Source organism: Chiroxiphia lanceolata, chromosome 2 (assembly GCF_009829145.1).
Source record: "Chiroxiphia lanceolata isolate bChiLan1 chromosome 2, bChiLan1.pri, whole genome shotgun sequence".
In the NCBI taxonomy this organism is placed as follows: domain Eukaryota; kingdom Metazoa; phylum Chordata; class Aves; order Passeriformes; family Pipridae; genus Chiroxiphia; species Chiroxiphia lanceolata.
In genome coordinates this window covers 6626316-6644155 of record NC_045638.1, presented here as the reverse complement: position 1 = coordinate 6644155, position 17840 = coordinate 6626316, and the positions used below count along the sequence as shown (strand labels likewise).

General features: G+C 46.0%; 2 protein-coding genes across 2 annotated transcripts in view; one reads left to right on the top strand and one right to left on the bottom strand.

Annotated features, from left to right (window-relative positions):
- Positions 1-247: 247 nt before the first annotated feature.
- LOC116782908 (formin-like protein 20) lies at positions 248-7495 on the bottom strand. The gene is made up of 2 exons (XM_032679989.1): positions 6977-7495; positions 248-1706 (listed from the first exon to the last, which is right to left on the bottom strand). Exons 1-2 carry the CDS (start codon positions 7445-7447, stop codon positions 1602-1604), a joined length of 576 nt encoding a protein of 191 aa, XP_032535880.1. The 5' UTR covers positions 7448-7495; the 3' UTR covers positions 248-1601.
- Positions 7496-8245: 750 nt separating this feature from the next.
- The window catches only part of KDM6A (lysine demethylase 6A), a 150709-nt gene continuing 141114 nt past the window's right edge, over positions 8246-17840 (top strand). The window contains 2 exon segments of the mRNA XM_032677455.1: positions 8246-8580; positions 8809-8872. Of these exon segments, the coding sequence (XP_032533346.1) occupies positions 8423-8580; positions 8809-8872 (222 nt within the window). The 5' untranslated portion in view covers positions 8246-8422.

Below are 17840 nucleotides of genomic sequence, written 5' to 3'. Positions count from 1 at the left end.
TACACAACTACAAACATTCAAACGTAAACCAAACTACACCTCGAGAAATTTTAAGATGGGAAATTCTCTCAACCATTCCTAAGGATTTCCTGTTTCACAGGTTCCCAAGTGAAGTGCAGCTGATGGATGGAGGAAGCCAGGGGAAAGGCAGGGACAGCTTCTGGCTTTATGAATGTCAAGCTGACAGTGGAAACTTCTTGTCTTCCTCACACCATCCTGGTGTGCTCTGCCCTGTGATCCAACTCTTACTGACAGTGGAGCACAAACCACTAGAGAAGTTCTGAACATAACCTACCTCTTGATAACAGCCATTTTATATTAAAAATGTGAAAATTTCAGTTTGGTGTGTTATCTTCCAGTTACATACGATGAACACATTTACATGCTTTGGGTTCAAGCCTGTCCTGTATTCATTGTGTCCTAAGCATCAAATTAACAGGGTGCCACCTGTTAATTTTGGGAACATTCAAAAATGGAAGAATATAAAGGTGAGTTGCATGTCCTACAGCAACAGTCCTCAGACTCAAGCATCACGTTTTATTCTATTTGAAATGCCCTCTGACTCACCCATAGCTCTGAGGGAAGCCTGAGCTGTGTTAAGAGGACGATGGAGAACTGTCTTTGTCTGGGCTTAGTAAGTATAAGATGGAGCTTCCTGAGCCACTGCCTTAACTATGACAAACCCAAAACCCAACTCTGTCCCAAAGCCACTTCTGCTATTTGCACCTTTAAAGTCTCATCTCTGCACAATTACAAGATTTAATACCCACCATTACTTGTGCAAAGTACCCGATTTTCAAAGTGGCTGCCCAGGCAGATGTTGTACGAAATGGACAGGAGAGAGAGACTACAACCAAAAGACATTTTCAGCTTGGTTACTGAAGGTTTTATCCTTTCAGACACCCACAGGAACATTAACAAAAAGCAACATACACAATGGATGAGGCTTTTAAAATAAATAATTCTCAGATACTTTCTCAAAAAGATTTTTCTATGACACTGCTAAATTAAATCCAGTAAGAGCACGTGACACCCTCTGCTCCATGAGAAAAACAAAAATATCAGATAATAATGTATTTTGGATAATATTGCATTCTGTCCCAGGATTTACAGAAGTTAACAAGATATCCACTCACCTAGTTCACTCAGCATCACAAATGGCTCTTTTCAAATGCTTACACAGAAATCCTTTGCTCAGAGCTGGTTTACAAATGCAATTTACTTGTTTTTACCTACAAGCCAGAAAACCAGTTGGCTACAAAAGTATCAGCCCAGCAACTTACCTTAACTCAGTACATACAAGACCACTAAAGAAACACAAAGCTGGGGCTTTTTTTCCCCTCCCTGACAGCATTGGCCAAGTTCTATAAAGTTACAATTGTCAATCTGAAGAGAAGTTAATATAAACACAGCATTTTATCTTCAGCTTCTCAACAGACACATTAAATTCCTGCATAGTGACAAATGCAAGAAATCCCACCTTCTCTGCAGTTTTGGAAGAGCAGAGATCCTTGTTTGTGATCCCCTTCTCTCAAACAGGCGAGTTCTTCGGAAGGTGGCAAGTGCCACATCTGGTTCCTAGAGGGAGGGCAGACACTTACCTACTTATCTTCCAAGACTATTCCTACAAATGACAGCAGTCCACATTTGGAATACACACGAATGGACACCATCAGAGCTGCCAGGAGCGGGAGGTACAGGCAGGACTGTAAATAAAATTAAAAATCTACTAACAGAAGCAGCGTAAAGGAACCACTTCCTGGACAAGTGTGATACAATCTTTTGTATCATTTATTTCTCCAGCTCTGCAGAAACTGTCAGTATTACAGATCTTCAGAGCACATGATACAGTGGTAGCATTTCTAAAAGTCTCTTCTTCTGTTGGTCACACTTCAGCAAACAGGTCAGTGGGCTCATGCTGACAAGCAGAGAATGTCTCTCACACTGCAAATCTACAGAATATCCAAAACCCCCTGATTTCTGAATTTCACGAGCAGCTCAAAATACAGTCAGGGTCACGTATACAAATTCATGGTTCTCCATGTTGCTGCACAGTGATGGACATTAGCATTTACCTGGTATCTGTGGGCACTTCTTATGACCATGAACTACCACTGAAATTCCAGATGAATTTCAGCATTAAGCCTTTAAAACCTGGATTGTCTCTGAAAGTCATGTTTACCAAGGGGAACAGAGGGCAATACACAAAAATGACTGCAAGATTTAAGCAAGACAGAGCAATACTAATTAAGGTCTATAACTAAAGCATTTAGTAATAACTAGGTTTTTTAACACTTTATGAAAGAAAAATATCCTTTTTTCTTTATAGTAACACATTTCCTAGATCAGCTCACTTTTACTCCCCTCACTACCCAAAGTTAGTAAGGTATTTCTGAGACTGAAGAGCAATTTTTTCATCAATGTAAGGATAAACAGTGTCAGAATGACTTTTTTTCCCCAATATTTTCTATTTTCAATAATAACTCTTCTACAAATGCACTGATTTTCCTTATTGCCAGTAAGAGCATTTGCCTTTTTGTGCATTTTGGGGAAAAAAAAATAAATCAAACCAAAACAAACCCCTTGGGTTTTATATCAGTTTCCCCCACTTTCCTGACCACGATACACTGTCAAAATATAACACAGATCACACAACACTCATCAGAACTTTAATGAGGGAAGTACAAAGAAAATGTAATTTGCAGATCATTTTATTGTGAACTCCTGGACAACACAGGAGCTACTGCTAAAATACAAAAATGAAGTACTGGGGGCTTATTTGTTCCCAATTTCAAGAACAAAACAGTTTAACAATTCAAGATTTTCTGCTTTTACCTTGGAGTAAATGAAGAAAAGAACAGTAAGGAAAACAGATGCAGAAACTAACCATGTTTGTTTCAACCTCCCATAAAAGTGGGAGGTTAAATGAAGGGGATGGTTTCTCCCTGACTGACCTCTTGTCACGTTGTATTACTTTAAGCTGCTTTCCCTTATATGCCAATACTCACATATTTTGGGCAACTTGACTAAAATTTGGCAAGATGGCAAAAATGCAGGCATTAGATTTATCTTTTGTAAGACACAAAATGGTACCCTGTGAGTTCTCTTGGTTTGCCTGCTTTTTCTTTGCTGTTTTTCAGTTTGTCACACACATCCAAGGTTGTTGTCCTGTCACATCGCTCCTGAGCTACTGCAAAAGGATTTGCCTTATAGTCTGAGGTCCTCTGAGCCACTCTGAGCATCATGTTGACTGCACACCTCAAAATCCTTTCTGAACAGCAGTGTCAGCAGAGATCACAGGTGCCTCCTGAGCTGCTTCAGACTCTTGTGTGAAGGGGATGACTGCTGCCCTCACCTCCTCAGCAGCTCATGGCTTGCAGCTGCCAAGAACTTCAAAAAGCAGGAATGAAAGCCCAGTTGGAACTGATGTGCCCAACTTCAAGCACCTTAGTTTTTCTAAGGGCTGAAATGATGAATCTTGCTGTAGGTGACTACCTTGGACTATAGAATGCCATAAGATTTCAGTTGTATCCAGTAGGGACTCATCTACTTCAAATTTGCTACCTGACTTTGAGGTGGCACCAGATATATTAATAAATAATCAATAGTTCCTCTAAATCCTTATTCTTGGAAACAAGCATCTGAGAATGGACCAGATGGGGAGGTCAGACAGTAAAGAATCACAGTCATCCTCTCAAGGCAGAAAACCTTCATGAAGCGAGTTTGGCTTTTCAGTACACTTGGTATGATCACAGAAATGCTGCACTGAACCTCCGCCCTTTTGTAAAGCAAAAGCTACAGAGACATAGAAAATAAAGCCAATTTGTCCAGGAAAAAAATGTGGTTTTGAGAAAGCAGGTTGGTGGTACCTGCCTTGTTGACAATGGCAAACTACACATTTGATTTCTGGAGCTGATGGCAGTGAAATGTAATACTGATGTGAGAGCACAAAGAAAAAGCAGACCTGAAAGCTGGTGATCCTTTCCCTGTTCCGTGCTACACAAAGTTCTTTTCCTGGGATTGTGTCCCTATATATGCGCTCAGGCTTGTCCTATTTGTCAGTGAACCCAAATGCTTGAGATATCACAACTACCTTGGACATCAATAAGATGAGAGTTTGAATCCCACTGTTGGAGCAGAGTCTTCCTTCCAAATCAGCTTCTTCTGGCAGTGCTTCAGGAGTTGTTTTCAGCTTAGCAAGGCATCAGGTGATGTGTATTTATTTACAAGGAGAAATCTAAAACAAAACTTCTGCTGTTGTTAATGTTACTTTCAAAAAGTGGCACATTAACTTTGGATCTCAATTTCAAGCTGCAGAGATTCCCAGAGTGCCAAACCCCTTCCTGGAACACTGAGGTCTCTCTGGCATGAACTAGCAGTGCTCAGCCTCTTAACAGATTGGGCAGGTCTTGCAGCATGACAATGTACAGGAGTACACAAAAAAACTGCATGGAAAATTAATGGGGGTGGAAACACACAGGAAAGGGGGAGCCAAAGAGTGGTGTTCGGCCACAGACTTTTATCAGTCCACAGCTTTCACACAGAAGGCAACAAAGTGGTTCTGGAGACTCACAGGTAACTTCCACATTTAAACTAAGTTAAAACCTAATGAGTCAGCTAATACTTCACAGAATTATAGAATGGTTTGGGTTGGAAGGGACCTTAAAGATCATCCAGTTCCAACCCCGTATGCCATAGACACAGATACCTTCCACTAGACCAGGTTGCTCAGAGCTCCATCCAATCTGGCCTTGAACACTTCCAGGGATGGGGAATCCACAGCTTCTTTAGGCAGTCTGTGCCAGTGCCTCACCGCCCTCACAGTAAAGAATTTCTTTCTATTATCTAATCTAAACCTACTTTCAGTCTGAAGCCATTCCCCCTTGTCCTGCCACTCCAGGCTCTAGTAAATATTCTCTCTCCATCTTTCCTATAAAGGCTCCCTTCAGATACTGGAAGGCCACAATTAGGTCACTCTTTTCCAAGCTGAACAATCCCAATTCTCTCAGCCTTTCCTCATAGGAGAGGTGCTCCATCCTAAGAGTCACTTGGTGGCCCTTACTCGATACAGAACAACAGGGTAGTTTCCTTCCTTCTCCTGAATTTAAAGACACATTCCCTCTGAATTCAGCTTCCAGGGCATATCTCAGCACTGGAGGCATCACACTTGTCTGAAACAGTCTCTCTGCTTTCATACAAGTAATCATGTATCCCTGTCAGCCCCAAAATTGTCACCTGCCTATTTGCAGGCACCGTCAGTGTGCATGCTCAAGCTTTTCTTGTTATTATTAAAGATTCTGAGCCTTAGATACATCTTGAAGACCTGAAGCAATATCCAGGCTTTTGTGGTACCTCTCAACTCATCCAAGCAGTAGATCAAATAAAGCAAAAAAAAAAAGGCATCTGGAAATTCAATTCCAGGAGGATGTGGGGGGTTAAGAGTAGCATTGACAGTACTAGAGAAGTCACTCAGGTGGTGTGACTTAAAGTGCATGTGAGTTTCTCATTATACTTCCAACTGAACTAAGATTCTTTTTTGCTTCTACAGTGCCTTGATTTGCTCTGCAGTTTAGTAGATGCCTTCCTTCTACCCAGAAATGGTTCTGTCTTCTCTCCTTTCTGGTGATTTATCCTTGGGACACTGCAAAGTGGGAACTCAAGACCTCAGAAACAATCTGTGTTGAAATACCTCATTTTTGGCATGTTCCCAGCCAGTGAAGCCCTTGGTGCCAAGCTCAGTACCTGAGGAAACACTGCTGAGAAAACACATGACAGAGAATCCATGGACAATACAGAAGAAGGCAGATGTTTGATCACAGCTGTTTTCACTATTAGTAGACTGTGGCCCATTTCCAGAACCAAAAATAACTTGGGTTTTATCTGCACTCCAAACTCTTATACAAATACTGACAAACTGGCTGCTTGTTTATGAAGATATGCAACCTCAGCAAACCCAGGTGCTTTTCTGTTCTCCCTGCACTACCAAGAGAAAGCAGAGCTATATGACAATAGTTTGGTTTTAAGGGGAGCAAGGACATCCTAATTTGAGTCTTTGTTTGCATTATTCAAGACTTTGTCTTGCCCAGTGTCCTGTCAGTGTCTCTGCACCACCGGGACAAGAAAAAAAATGTGATGATCGACCTGGAAAACATCACTGGTGCATAAGTGTTAACTTAGCACCTACAGAGGCAGAAGTGTGCTTCAACATAACGAGCACATGATCTGAGGGTGGCAATTAAAGGAGATTCAGCAAGCAGCAGCACTGTGACTGAACATCCCTTGCACGGTTTGGCCATTGATCTTGCTCACATAATTCCCAAAGGCACTCGATGGCTTCACCTTCGCTTTAGAGCGCCTGGCAATCACAGAAGAGGAAATTCCAATGGGAAAAGCCTGCCCAGACACAGGGCTTCAGCCTGACACTGGAGAAGCAATGCAGACTTGTTACAGAACAATGTTCTGATCCATTTCCAGGAAAAGGGGGATGAGCTGTGCCTCCACAGCAGACTCACCTTCTTGTACGCATCACAGGAGAGCCGCAATCAAACCATTTACAAACACCTCACTTAAAAAAAACCACCACAAAGCCTGCGTGGCACTGTAAGGAGAAAACTGATCTCTCGACTTCCCGGGTGAGCTGGGAAGGGTCGAGGACCCAAGGAACCCGAGGATGGTGGTGATGCACTGGCACAGGCTGCCCAGAGAAGCTGTGGATGCCACAGCCCTGGAATTGTTCAGGGCCAAGTTGAACGGAGCTCCGAGCACTCTGGTCTGGTGGAAAGGGGCCCATGGTAGGGGTTGGAACTGAATGATCTTTAAAGTGCCTTCCAACCCAGGCCATTCCGGGACGCCCAAGCAACGCTCCAGCCACAGGGCGGCCTGGGGGGCGCGTTCAGCTGTATGAAGAAGGAGCAGAAAGCAGCAAAGCCAAGCCCCTTCCCCTCCGGCGCGCCAAGAAATCCAGACCTTTACTCACGCGCGAGGCGTCCCCAGAAGCCCGAATTCCCAGGCTTTCCTCTTCCCTTCCCTCCCTCGCGCCTTTCCCGCCGCTCCAAGCCCGGGCCGGGCCCTTCCCCGCCTTCACGCCCCGGGGCCGCCGAGGCATCGCGAGACCCCTCGCGCCGCGAGTCTCGCGCGAGGCGCGCGCGGCGCCACGTGACGGCCGCGGGCGGGGGCGCGCGCACGCGTCGGGTGCCGCTCCACCTGTCACGGGCTCGGGAGGGGCGGGACGGGCCGAACCAAGAGGGGAGGGAGGGGGGGAAGGAGGAAGCCCCCCCGCCCCGGCGTTAACGGGCCGCCCGACCGCCGTCGCCTCGGAGCCACCCCGGCCAGCACCGTCCGCGCTCCCCGAAGCCATTATTTGCTGCCTGTGCCAACTGCGCCGCGCCCAGGGCAGGGCGGGGCAGAGCGCGACGCGCAGCTGGCCCCCGCCCCGCCGGTGGGGCATGGCCTCTTCCTTAAGCGGCGTCCACTCCCCCAGCCCGGAGCCCCCGTTACGCAACTCCACCCGAGTCCCTCCTCCTCCCCCTCCCACCTCACCGCCCGCCACTCCCGACACCTCCCCCCAAGCCCCCGCCGCCCGCTTTTAAAGGCGCACCCCAACCTGCTCGCGTCCGCTAATCGCAAAGCTCGTGTGACCGACGGCGCTCCCGACCTATCACAGACGGCGGATCCGCGAAACTCCGCCCCCTCCCTCAGCCGCCGGCCAATGGGGTGAGGCCGACGGGGGGGCTTGGGGAGGGCGGGCGGCGCGCGCCAACCGCCCCGGAGAGCGCAGCGGCAGCGGAGCGCTGTGACTGACGTAAGTCAACAAAGGTCACGTGGAGCGCGGCGGCGGCGCGGATTGGCCCGGGGGGGCGGCGCGCGCGGGGGGGGGGCGGGGAGGGGCCGAGGGGGGGCTCGCGGCGGCGGCGCGCGCGGGGTCCGCGGGGTGACACAATTGCAACAACTTTTGGGCAGCGGCGCCGCCGAAGTTTGTTCGGGCGGCAAAACACGCCCCAGGCCGCGGGGTGGGCGGGCAGGGTGGTCCCCTCTCTCCCGTGCTCCTCGACACCCCAAGTCCCCCCTCTGCCCGCCGCCGAGGGGCTGAGCGGCGATGTAAACACCGCTCCGCCGCCATCCGCAGCCGCCGCCTCCTCCTCCTCCTCCTCCTCCCCCGACTCTCCAGCGCTGGGGCTCCCTCCCCCCTCCCCTCCCTCCCTCCCTCCTCCTCCGAGCAGCGGGGCTTCCCCCCGCCTCCCTCCCTCCCTCCCTCTCCCCTCCCCTCCCTCCCTCCCTCCCCCTCCCTGCCGGCTGTTGTTGTTGTAATAAAAGTTGTGGTGTGTGTGTGTGTCGGGCACCCCGCCCCGCCCGGCGCTGGGGGGTGTTGGGGGCGCGCAGGGAGGGGGGGGTGCGATCCGCGAGTTAATTACGCTGCGTTTCCATGAAATCGTGCGGAGTGTCGCTCGCCGCCGCCGCCTCTGCTGCTCCTTTCGGGGATGAGGAAAAGAAAATGGCGGCGGGGAAAGCGAGCGGCCAGAGCGAGGAGGACTTCGCCAGCTTGACAGCCCAGGAGAGAGAAGCCCTCTCCGGCCTCGACAGGTACCCGCTCCCCACTCCGCCCCGGCCGCCTCCGTGTCCCGGCTCGGCCCGCGCCCCCTCCCCGTGTGTCCCCCCCCGCTCCCCTGCCCGCGGCTCCCCGTGTTGCCGCTCCCGGGCCCCGCGCTCTGCCCTCGCCCGCCCGCCGCGCCGACTCTCCGCTAACGCCGGTGCCTCTCTCTCTCTCTCTCTCTCTCTCCCCTCCCTCCCGCCCCGCTCCCCTCCTCGCAGCCGGCTCTTCGGATTTCTGAGGCTTCATGAAGATGGCGCCAGAACGAAGGCCTTGCTGTTAAAGGTAAGCGCGAGGGTGGATGTGGAGCGGGGATGGCGCGGGGAGGGGGGGTGGTGGAGGGGGGGGGAAAGCGGGGGATGGGGGAGCGCGGCGGCCCCGCCGCCCCTTCCCCCGGGACCCCCGGGCCCGCACGGTGAGTGTGTGCGGGGGGTGTGCGGGGGGCACCGACACCTCCCGCGGGGTCCCCCGCTCGTCGCTGCCGCCTTTGCCCCCTTCCCCCCCCCCCCCCCCCGCCCGAGCGGGACGAGGGGGGAGCGCGGCCATGCGGGTGTTCCCCGTCCAGCCCCGGGACGGAGAAAGTGGCGGAGCCCCGGGGCCCGGAGCGGACGGGCCGGGGGAGGGGGGCGCGGGGGCGGAGGGGGGGGAGGTGGAGGACGAGGAGGAGGAGGAGGCGGCGGCAGCGGGGGGAGAGGAGGGAGGCAGGGCGCGCTCGGCGCTGCTGACGTTGCCGCTGCCCGGACCCTCCCTCGTGATTTTCGCCCCGGGAGCGGGGCCGGGGCCGGAGCCCGCAGGGGAGCGCGGGGTCCGGGCCGGGCCGGGGCGGGCGCGGCGCTGAGCGGCCCCCGGAGCCCGTCGGAGTGACTTGTTTACTCGCCGGGCCCCGCTGCCTTCGCCCGGCCCCGGCCGAGCCCCGTGTGCCGCCCGGCGGCCCGGCCTGACAGCGAGCGGGGCGTCCCGCCCGTCCCGCTGTGTCCTGCGAGAGGTGTTTGCCTCCGCGGAAAGTTGTTGGCCCTGTCATTTAGTTAAGTAATGGCTGCTCCTGTCGGCCCCAAGATGGCCGGACAGGGAGGAGAAAGGGAAGGGGGGGGAGGTAAACACGAAACAAACACCGGGGGAGCGAGTGTGGGGGGAGCGCGGAGCCCCCGGGGAGGGCCGAGGGAAACTCTCCTGCGCATCCCAAGTTCTTTCTGGGCGCTTTTCCTGCTGCTCCGCGGCGCCGGTGCCCTCCTTATCAACCTGTAGCACGTTCTGCTGCCCATCCGTGAGCTGCTGCTGACAAAGGCTGTGCGGGCCGAGTGTCTGCCAGCTGTGCTCAAAACACCAAACGCCAGGGAAACCTTTGGGTAACAGGATAAGCGGGGCTGTTTTTAAAATGCCACCCGGCTGAAGCGGAGGGGACGGTGCTTCTCTGGTTCCTGCTTCCTGGCTTGTTCCTGTCAGTAGCCTGGCGTTTGACACTGCTCATCCCATTGTTGTGCCCGGGCTGTGTCGTGGAGGATTATTTTTTTCTTTTTCGTGTTGCTGGTTTTGGTTGATCTGAAGATCTCACTCCGAACCGTGTCGAATTGGATACCCCAGGCCCTTCCTTGTGTTTAGGTGTTTATTTCTAGCAGGATTGGAAAAGCTCAATGTCAGGACGTGGAGGGGGAGGGGGGAGGGATGGAAGGAAAAGCAACTACACTTTTTCTTTGTGCTTGTATTTTAAAAAAATCTCGCGGTTTCCTTTCGATTTTCGGAGTTATTTATAAGAGCACTCTTTCCCATAAATCAAAAAGGTAGGGGAGTGACATGTCAGGCCAGTTAAATAACGTACGTTAACTGTTGGTAGACCAGAATTCATGTCTGCTCTGTGAATGCTGCTGTGGCTGTCGGAAATATTAGACAGAATTCCGTATGGGATAGAGCTTAAGGATGCCAGATAGCAAATGAAAGCATCATATGTAATTAGATCATCTGTCACATAGCGTTCCTGCGTTAAGTTTTATTTTGTGTACTGTAAAATCAAGTGATGCAGGCAGCAATTCAGCATATTAGTTGAGTTTTGAGTCCTTTCTTACATATAATGCATTAATGCTTTTTTTTATGTCAGGCAGTTGTAGTTTAGTATGTACAGTCTGCTGAAGTTGTGGGGCATTTTCATAGTTTTGAAATATATTTCTACAAATACCAGTGTATGTTTTGTGCTGTATTAATGTATGAATGCATGCAGCAAATACTGAAATACCCCCAAGCAACCAAATATTTTGCTGTTTCACCTCAGTTTTCAGACAGCGTTTTGGACACTTATGAATTGCACAGGAACTCACGAAGCTTGTTCTTCATAAAACTTGTCTCTGAAAAAGGTGGATTGTTAAGGAAGTAGAAGGATTAAACCGTTACTGTTTGGTGCAGAGATGTTCGAGAGGGATTTCGTGGCTTGAATCAGTTTCGGTTTTGTTTGTTCTTTTTACTTCCAGGGACTGTGCATGTGTTTCTGCTGCTGTTATCGATAAGTAAGAAGTTGTTATTTTTAAGGTGTTTTCTGCTTAATTCCTTTTCTCCGTGCGTGAGGCTTCGTGCAATTTATGCTGTACAGGAAGGTTTAGGGTAATTAATCTAGCAGACCACTTTAATTCCGTGTAGCAGTTATTTTTATTGTACAAAGTGTGGCCGTATATACGTGCAGTTAATTAATAGGTTTTACGGTGATAGCAACAAAATCTTTCCTTTTGTGCGTGGAGCAACAACAGCTAACAAAGACCCTAGACTCCGTAATTATGAAATCCTGACTGACTGATTTAAGAATCTACAGCACATTACAATGTAAGATTTATGTGCAAGTGTAGCAGGTAAGGAAAACCATTGAGTCATGTTTCCAGAGGAATCCTTCACAAAGGCAAAAATTTACCTTCAGTGTGAGAGCAGCACACTCGCCACAGAACCTTTTCAAAAGGCTTCCAGGCTGAAGCAGTGACTCCTCTGTGAGGCCTGGAGTGTTCCCTGGTTACCTGTGGTTAAGGTGACGTGGGCAGGGTGCCTGTCTGGGGAGACTGGAAAGAGGTCCTGGGTTGTGAGTGTTTGGGGAACAACTCTGTTACCTGCCTGGATGCTTGTGCACCAGGAGGAGTCTCATGGGCTTCAGTTTGGTGCCTCGAGGAGGAACTCCTCGTTTTTGGTGGGGTTCACTGAGGCGTGTGTTGGCTCAAGACTCTTGGGGGAGATTTCAGGAGGCCTTTGCAATGGGAACTCTGATTAAATGAAGCCACACCCTGACAGAATTTAATAAGGAGAAAACTGGGATCTGTTTCAGGGATGGACGAAGATTCGTGTCCAGAGCTTTAACGTGGTTGTTGGTTTTATGCATGCTCCAGGTCTGGGCTGCAGCCCCCCTTTTCTGGTAGTTTTGCTTTGTAGGATGTATGGCTGTAGTATGGTGAACTAAGTTAAGTCCTGCTGCTGGGTGCAGCAAATCAGAAGAGCCTATAAGACATCAGATCTATACAGTTTTATGAATTATTGAAGGTATAGACTAAAGGTCAGAAATATTGTATTGTTGCTCCATGTATTGGATATGTGATAAGCCAGAAGAAATCAAACTTTCCTGTAATGGTGTACACACTGTCAGTGTGTGTGACAGGAATGGAGTTTGCTGCTGCCAAAAATTTTGTGTTTATTTTGCAGAAAGGGAGCTTGAAAATCATAGTTTGCAGCTAGTGTGGTTTTGGGGCAGTGGAGGCAGAAATTGAGAGAGAGATCACCTTTCAAACTGGTTGAAATGCTGGAAATCCAATGTAGCCAGTCTTGTGTATGAGAAAGTGCTCACTATTATGCCTCTGTAGTTGACAAGAACATTAACGTGAAGGAGGGAAAATAAACCCAAAACAAAAGCCCTGCTGCTGTCTTGATGTCTGTTTCTCCCAGGAAGACAATTCTGGCAGGAGGTGAAGCCTTAAGATTATTTGGGGGGGGGGGAGGGTGAGGACATCCATTGTATTGGAAGTGAATTGCAAAGCATTTCCTTTTTCTTTCTTTCTTCCTTCTTTTTGTTTTCCTTTTTTTTTTTTGTTTTTTGATGATACTTCCAGTGTTTAGCCCAAGTTGACTTTATTGCAGTGACAAATTGTCGTTTCATAAGCTGTAATTGGCATGTATACAGATGTAGGTTGATGTAGCTGGTCTGATGTATTGGGTATAAGATGCTTGTTAATTCCTATTCATTGAGTTTAATCAGTTTGTCATATCCTGTGGACAAAATCTGAAGCATGTTTCCATTTAGAAGTATTGATGTTGAAGTCGATTTAAAGAGAGATGGAGTAGTTCCGCACAATATGCCACATTTTAGTCTGTGTTACCTCTCATGGTTTTGCAGCCCTTTTGTTTTCCAGCTGATTTTAAAAATGGTATTTCCTTTGTGTAAAGGCCACATGTGCTGACAAAATTAACAACGTGCTTATCTGTGCTTCTATTAAGCTTACAAAGTAAGTGCACAGTGACAGTATTCTTTAATTTTTCTTATAATTCTCGGTGTTGCTCGTTTTAAAATAGTTTTGGACAGTGTGAATTAGTATATGTTGACTTTGTCCCTTCAGTGTTGACATTAATGTTAATTTTCTACTGATCTATAATTAAATATCCTCAGTTTTATTTATAACAGTCTGCTTGAAAAATAATTACGCAGAAAAACATTTTAGCAGGTTAGTCTCGGTGTAGTGATTTTTTTCTTAATGACTTTGGAAACATTTTGGCTTAATTTCTTTTCATCAAAACAAAGAAATACTGCTTGAAAAAAAATTATAGTGTTTACCTTATATAATGGCAGTGCTGGGAATTGAGAAACTGGGAATTGGTACCAAGAGACATTTGTAAAGCATTCCAGGAAGTGGGCAGCCTCTCCAATTTCTGTAAATTTATATCTGAGCTGTTCCTTTATGTGTTTTTAATACATTATGCATTTCTAATTATTTGTTTATTATCTACAGTACTGTCTACCCTGTGGAACAAGTTGAAGTTGGTTAAAATTTTGTAAATTGTGTCATGGGTGGAACTGGTTTTCTGGCCTTTTTCGAAGGTGTCACTTTTTTTTAAGTGTGTTTATTGGTTAATTGTAACTGAGCCATAGATTTTTATTTTTAAAATCAGCATTTATTTGTGTGCAGTTTGGGCTTTGTGTTAATAGGATCAGGCTTTTTAGGATCCAGTTAAGCTGTAGTAGGTTGACATGTCCTATAGTTCATGGTTGTACCATGTTTATACTTAGAAATTACAGTTGCAGTGTATATAATATTTATATATCTTGGTACTTAAAGGCTTGGTTATGTCTTTGCATTATTTGTAGTTCATCTGGTATTAAAAAAAAACCTTTTTTCTTTAAATGGACATTACACAGTATTGTAAGTATGAAATACTTTGCATGTTTTGATACTTTCAAAACTAGATTTGAGGTATATTTCTTTAAAATAGTGGGGGTTTATTGCTCAAAACACACATTCTTGAACATTTTGGCTGTTTCTTAAGTTTAAAGTGCAGTACTGGTACTACTTTCTCAAGGCAAGGAAAGAGATAAAGTCAGAAATGTTACACTTGTCATTTTAGTACATTAACGAAGAAACAAGGATGTATCTCATCTCCACAAATAACATGCTTTTGTTGAGGTGTAATTAGGGTTGCAGGACACTTGGCATATTGGTATTTGCACTTCAGCAAGCTTTAGGTTTTCTATTAGGAGACTATTAGTAGGGAATATAATAGAAGATTTTTCTTTGTTATAGTGGTTTTCATATTTCCTATGGAATACATGTGACATGTTGTAGCTTTTAAGTACCAGTCTACTGAGTCTGGAGGCTGAAGTGGTCCATTTCTCTAAGTGGTACATGTGCATCACCTTAAGGTAATTCATGCCCTACTGACTTAATAATCAAGCAGCCAAGGCAGGCAGTGGTTCAGGATGGAGAAGAGAGAGAAATATCGCTGTATTTTAGCAGCTGAGGAGTAGAGATTCTGATAAATTATTTAATTATTGAAAGTGTGAAGAAAAACTGTGGCAAAACCAGGACACAACTGTTTTCCTTCCATTCCATTCTGGTGGTTTAACCATTGATCCTTTTGTGCATCATGGTACTCGTGGCCTGTGGCTTTCAAACTTCTGTACAGGTAATCTCAGGTGTGGTATGGGAAGAAGAAGTAGAGAATCTCTAGCTTTTCTCTATACATGGTATTCAGGTGAGCTTTCAGCATGGCTCTCTGCCTCTTGCCAGCCTGCATAGCTGTTTGTTCACTGTAGTGGGTTGAGTGGACTTGATAATTATAGAGGTAAAACTATCTGCAAATGTTGATACCATCTGAAGTAAGTGTTGAAAGCATCTTCTAAAAGCTATGCCATATGTTTGTTATACCATTTTAGAAAAGAGTAGATGTTTCATACTTGGAGAACTCGGTGCGTGTAAGAACCATTTGTTTTCATTACATGATACAAAATTTAAGAGAGTCATGGAAAATGTTTATGGCTATAAAGTGATTTTTATACTGATTAACATTTGTCATAAGACTTTCCAGTGCCAGAATTATATGCCATGGCCCACTGTTGTTCTTCATCCCACTGAGAATTAGGCAAACTTATGTTCTGTGGAGAAGTTAAGTGTTGGTTTCCAGCCTTACAGATTCATCAGTTAAACTTCAGGTTTTTCTCTGACTGCTGAACAAAAGCTGTTCTTCTTGGTCCTCAGCTGATATAACTTTTGGGTGACAGGAGGGATTTTGCAGTATTTTCAGCAGACTGAAAGGGAAGGAAATGCTTGTGTTTGTAGTTTGAGAATACTAAAATAGTTGTGTAAAAACTAGTTGCTGCTCAAAGGGCTTCTGCAGAGATGGATGAAGGAGGTGGGCTGTGAGTGTGAGGTGAATGCAGAGCTCAGCTGGGTGGCAGGTTTTAGTGTTGGATCAGATAACTCCAGGAGCTGAGCCATTGTTCCGCTCACCTTGGACAGGTGTAGGTGTGGATACAACTTCCAGTCTTTTAGTTTCACACCTACCTTGTATTTTCCATGTGCAACTCATGTAAGTTACTTTTTTGTTTCAGCCTCCCTTCTCGGTGAGGTCCCAAAGCTGTGGTGTTTGAATTGTAATGTTTGAGTAATGTATTTTCGCAATTAAATATTGAAGTGATGCTTATTAAACTTGAGGCGTCTTTATAAATGAGACCACTTGACTGTCTTTGTTACAAATGTTAACAATGTTAATCTTGTTCACTAGCAGAATGCTTGTTTGTAGTTTAAAAAAAAAAGGACAAAATTGAGCTAAGTGGGCCTGTGTGGAGCCCTGCAAAGGCTGCCTGGGTTTCTGTAGGTGCATCTGTGAGGATAATCCTGGTACTTTACAGAACATTTTTGGTATAAGGAAAGAGAGGAACTGTGTTTGACATAGTTTGATCTGAGTTTGTTGGACCAGGGATGTTTGGTAAAGCAAGAGAAAGTAATCAAATATTTTTTGTTTCCTCTTCATGGAAAGGCGTGGTAAAGAAATAGCCACAGTATTGTAATTCCTCTGTGGAAAGGAGCTTTCCAAGCCTGGCCTGTTTAAATACCGGTCTGTTCAAAGCTTGTTTTCAGGACGACTCCTACTGATACTGTCACGAGTAGTAAGGGCCATTTGATAGTTTGCTTGTGGACCTGATAAAGTTTGTTGCATGGCACATTTTGAAGACGAGCCTCTGTTTGTCATCGTTTCGCAGTGGATCAGGTATTATTCTTGATGCTGAATAACATTCTTTGTATTTAAAGAATCGCAGGAGAGTATTGCTTACGTGCATAAAATACAATGTTAATGAACATAAAGCCCATTAGACGTGTTTGGGAGTTGAAGAATATTTTTTTCCTGGGTATTTTGGGGTATGAGATGACACACAGATCACCATCAGAGCTGTATTGACAAAATACCTTCCTTTATGATTCTTGGATTTCCTACATAGCATTCATGGAAGAAGCTTATTTAATTAAGATGTAGAATTAAGAGCTCATTTACAGTTTTGTAAAGAGAGTGAAAAGTGTGTTATGAATTACAACCAGAACACTGTATGTCTACATATGAATTTCCTTTGTGGTAAGTTGTTAAATTAATTGTTGTTTGTTAGAATGGCTTTAAGTCATTTCCTTTTCTCACAGTGGCATTTGAGGATTATGATTCACTTCTCAATATAGATTGGTTATTAAAATCTGAAGCAGACTGAATTGTGAATGTGCCTTTCATTAAATTTCTGCTTCCATTTTGAGAATTTAAAATTCTGAACAATTTCAGGATATAGCTTTCAACATTAGACAAAAGATCCAGTGCAATAGTTTCTAAAATAGAGCCAATAGATCTCTTTTTCGGGGTAGTGTTATGTTGCTTCCATTGTAGTTGCCATTTTAATTTTTTTGTATCTTATGATTTGAAAACTTAGTTGCACAAGAATCTAAAGGGGAATGATGAAGGCTTTAATTTTATGTATTTTCCTTTTAGGAAGCAGAATTTTAAGTACTCTCTGTTTCTTCTTATATGTGTCAGTGAAACCATCTTTGGGCTTGTGTGATTTATGAACCAGGCTGGAGAACTGCTTTAGATCAAAAATAATCTAGTAAAAATAGAAAACTTATTAGTTTTAAGTAACCAGTACTGAAGGTTAGTGCTAAAACAGAGGTTTTAGAAGAGGAAACTTCAGCTTGCTTAGAACTGGTTTGGGAGGGATTCTTTGGGAAGCTTCCACGGAGGATAAAGGAGCTAGCCAGTGCCATGAGTTTTTCAACAGTGCTCTCTTGGAAGGACAAAACCAGTTCATCCTTTAAAGGGAAGGGAAGTAGGTGGAGCAGGAGAGCCCCTTGTTTAACTGCAAGCTCCTGAGTCTGTTCAAAATTGAAAGGGAAGCCCACCTGGAATGGGAAAGTGGACAATTACCCTCTGAAATCATTGCCAGAGTGTGAGGAGATGCAGTTAGAAAAGTAAAAGCTCAGCTTGAATTGTATTTGGCCAGAGATGTCAAAAAGTACAGGAAAGGGTTCTCCAGGAACATAAACAACAAACAGAAACAGAAGGAAAATACTGATCTGCTGTTAAACAGGAGAGGTGAATTAGACACCAGTGATGCTGAAAAGTCAGAGATTCTCAACACCTTCACCTCAGTCTTTGCCAGCACTGTTGGGCTCCTGACCTTGGGAACAAAAATCCAGGTTGCTACAAACACAGACCTACTGTCAGTGAAAGAATTGTTGGTGTGTGAACTATTACAGGAGTTTGACCCCTA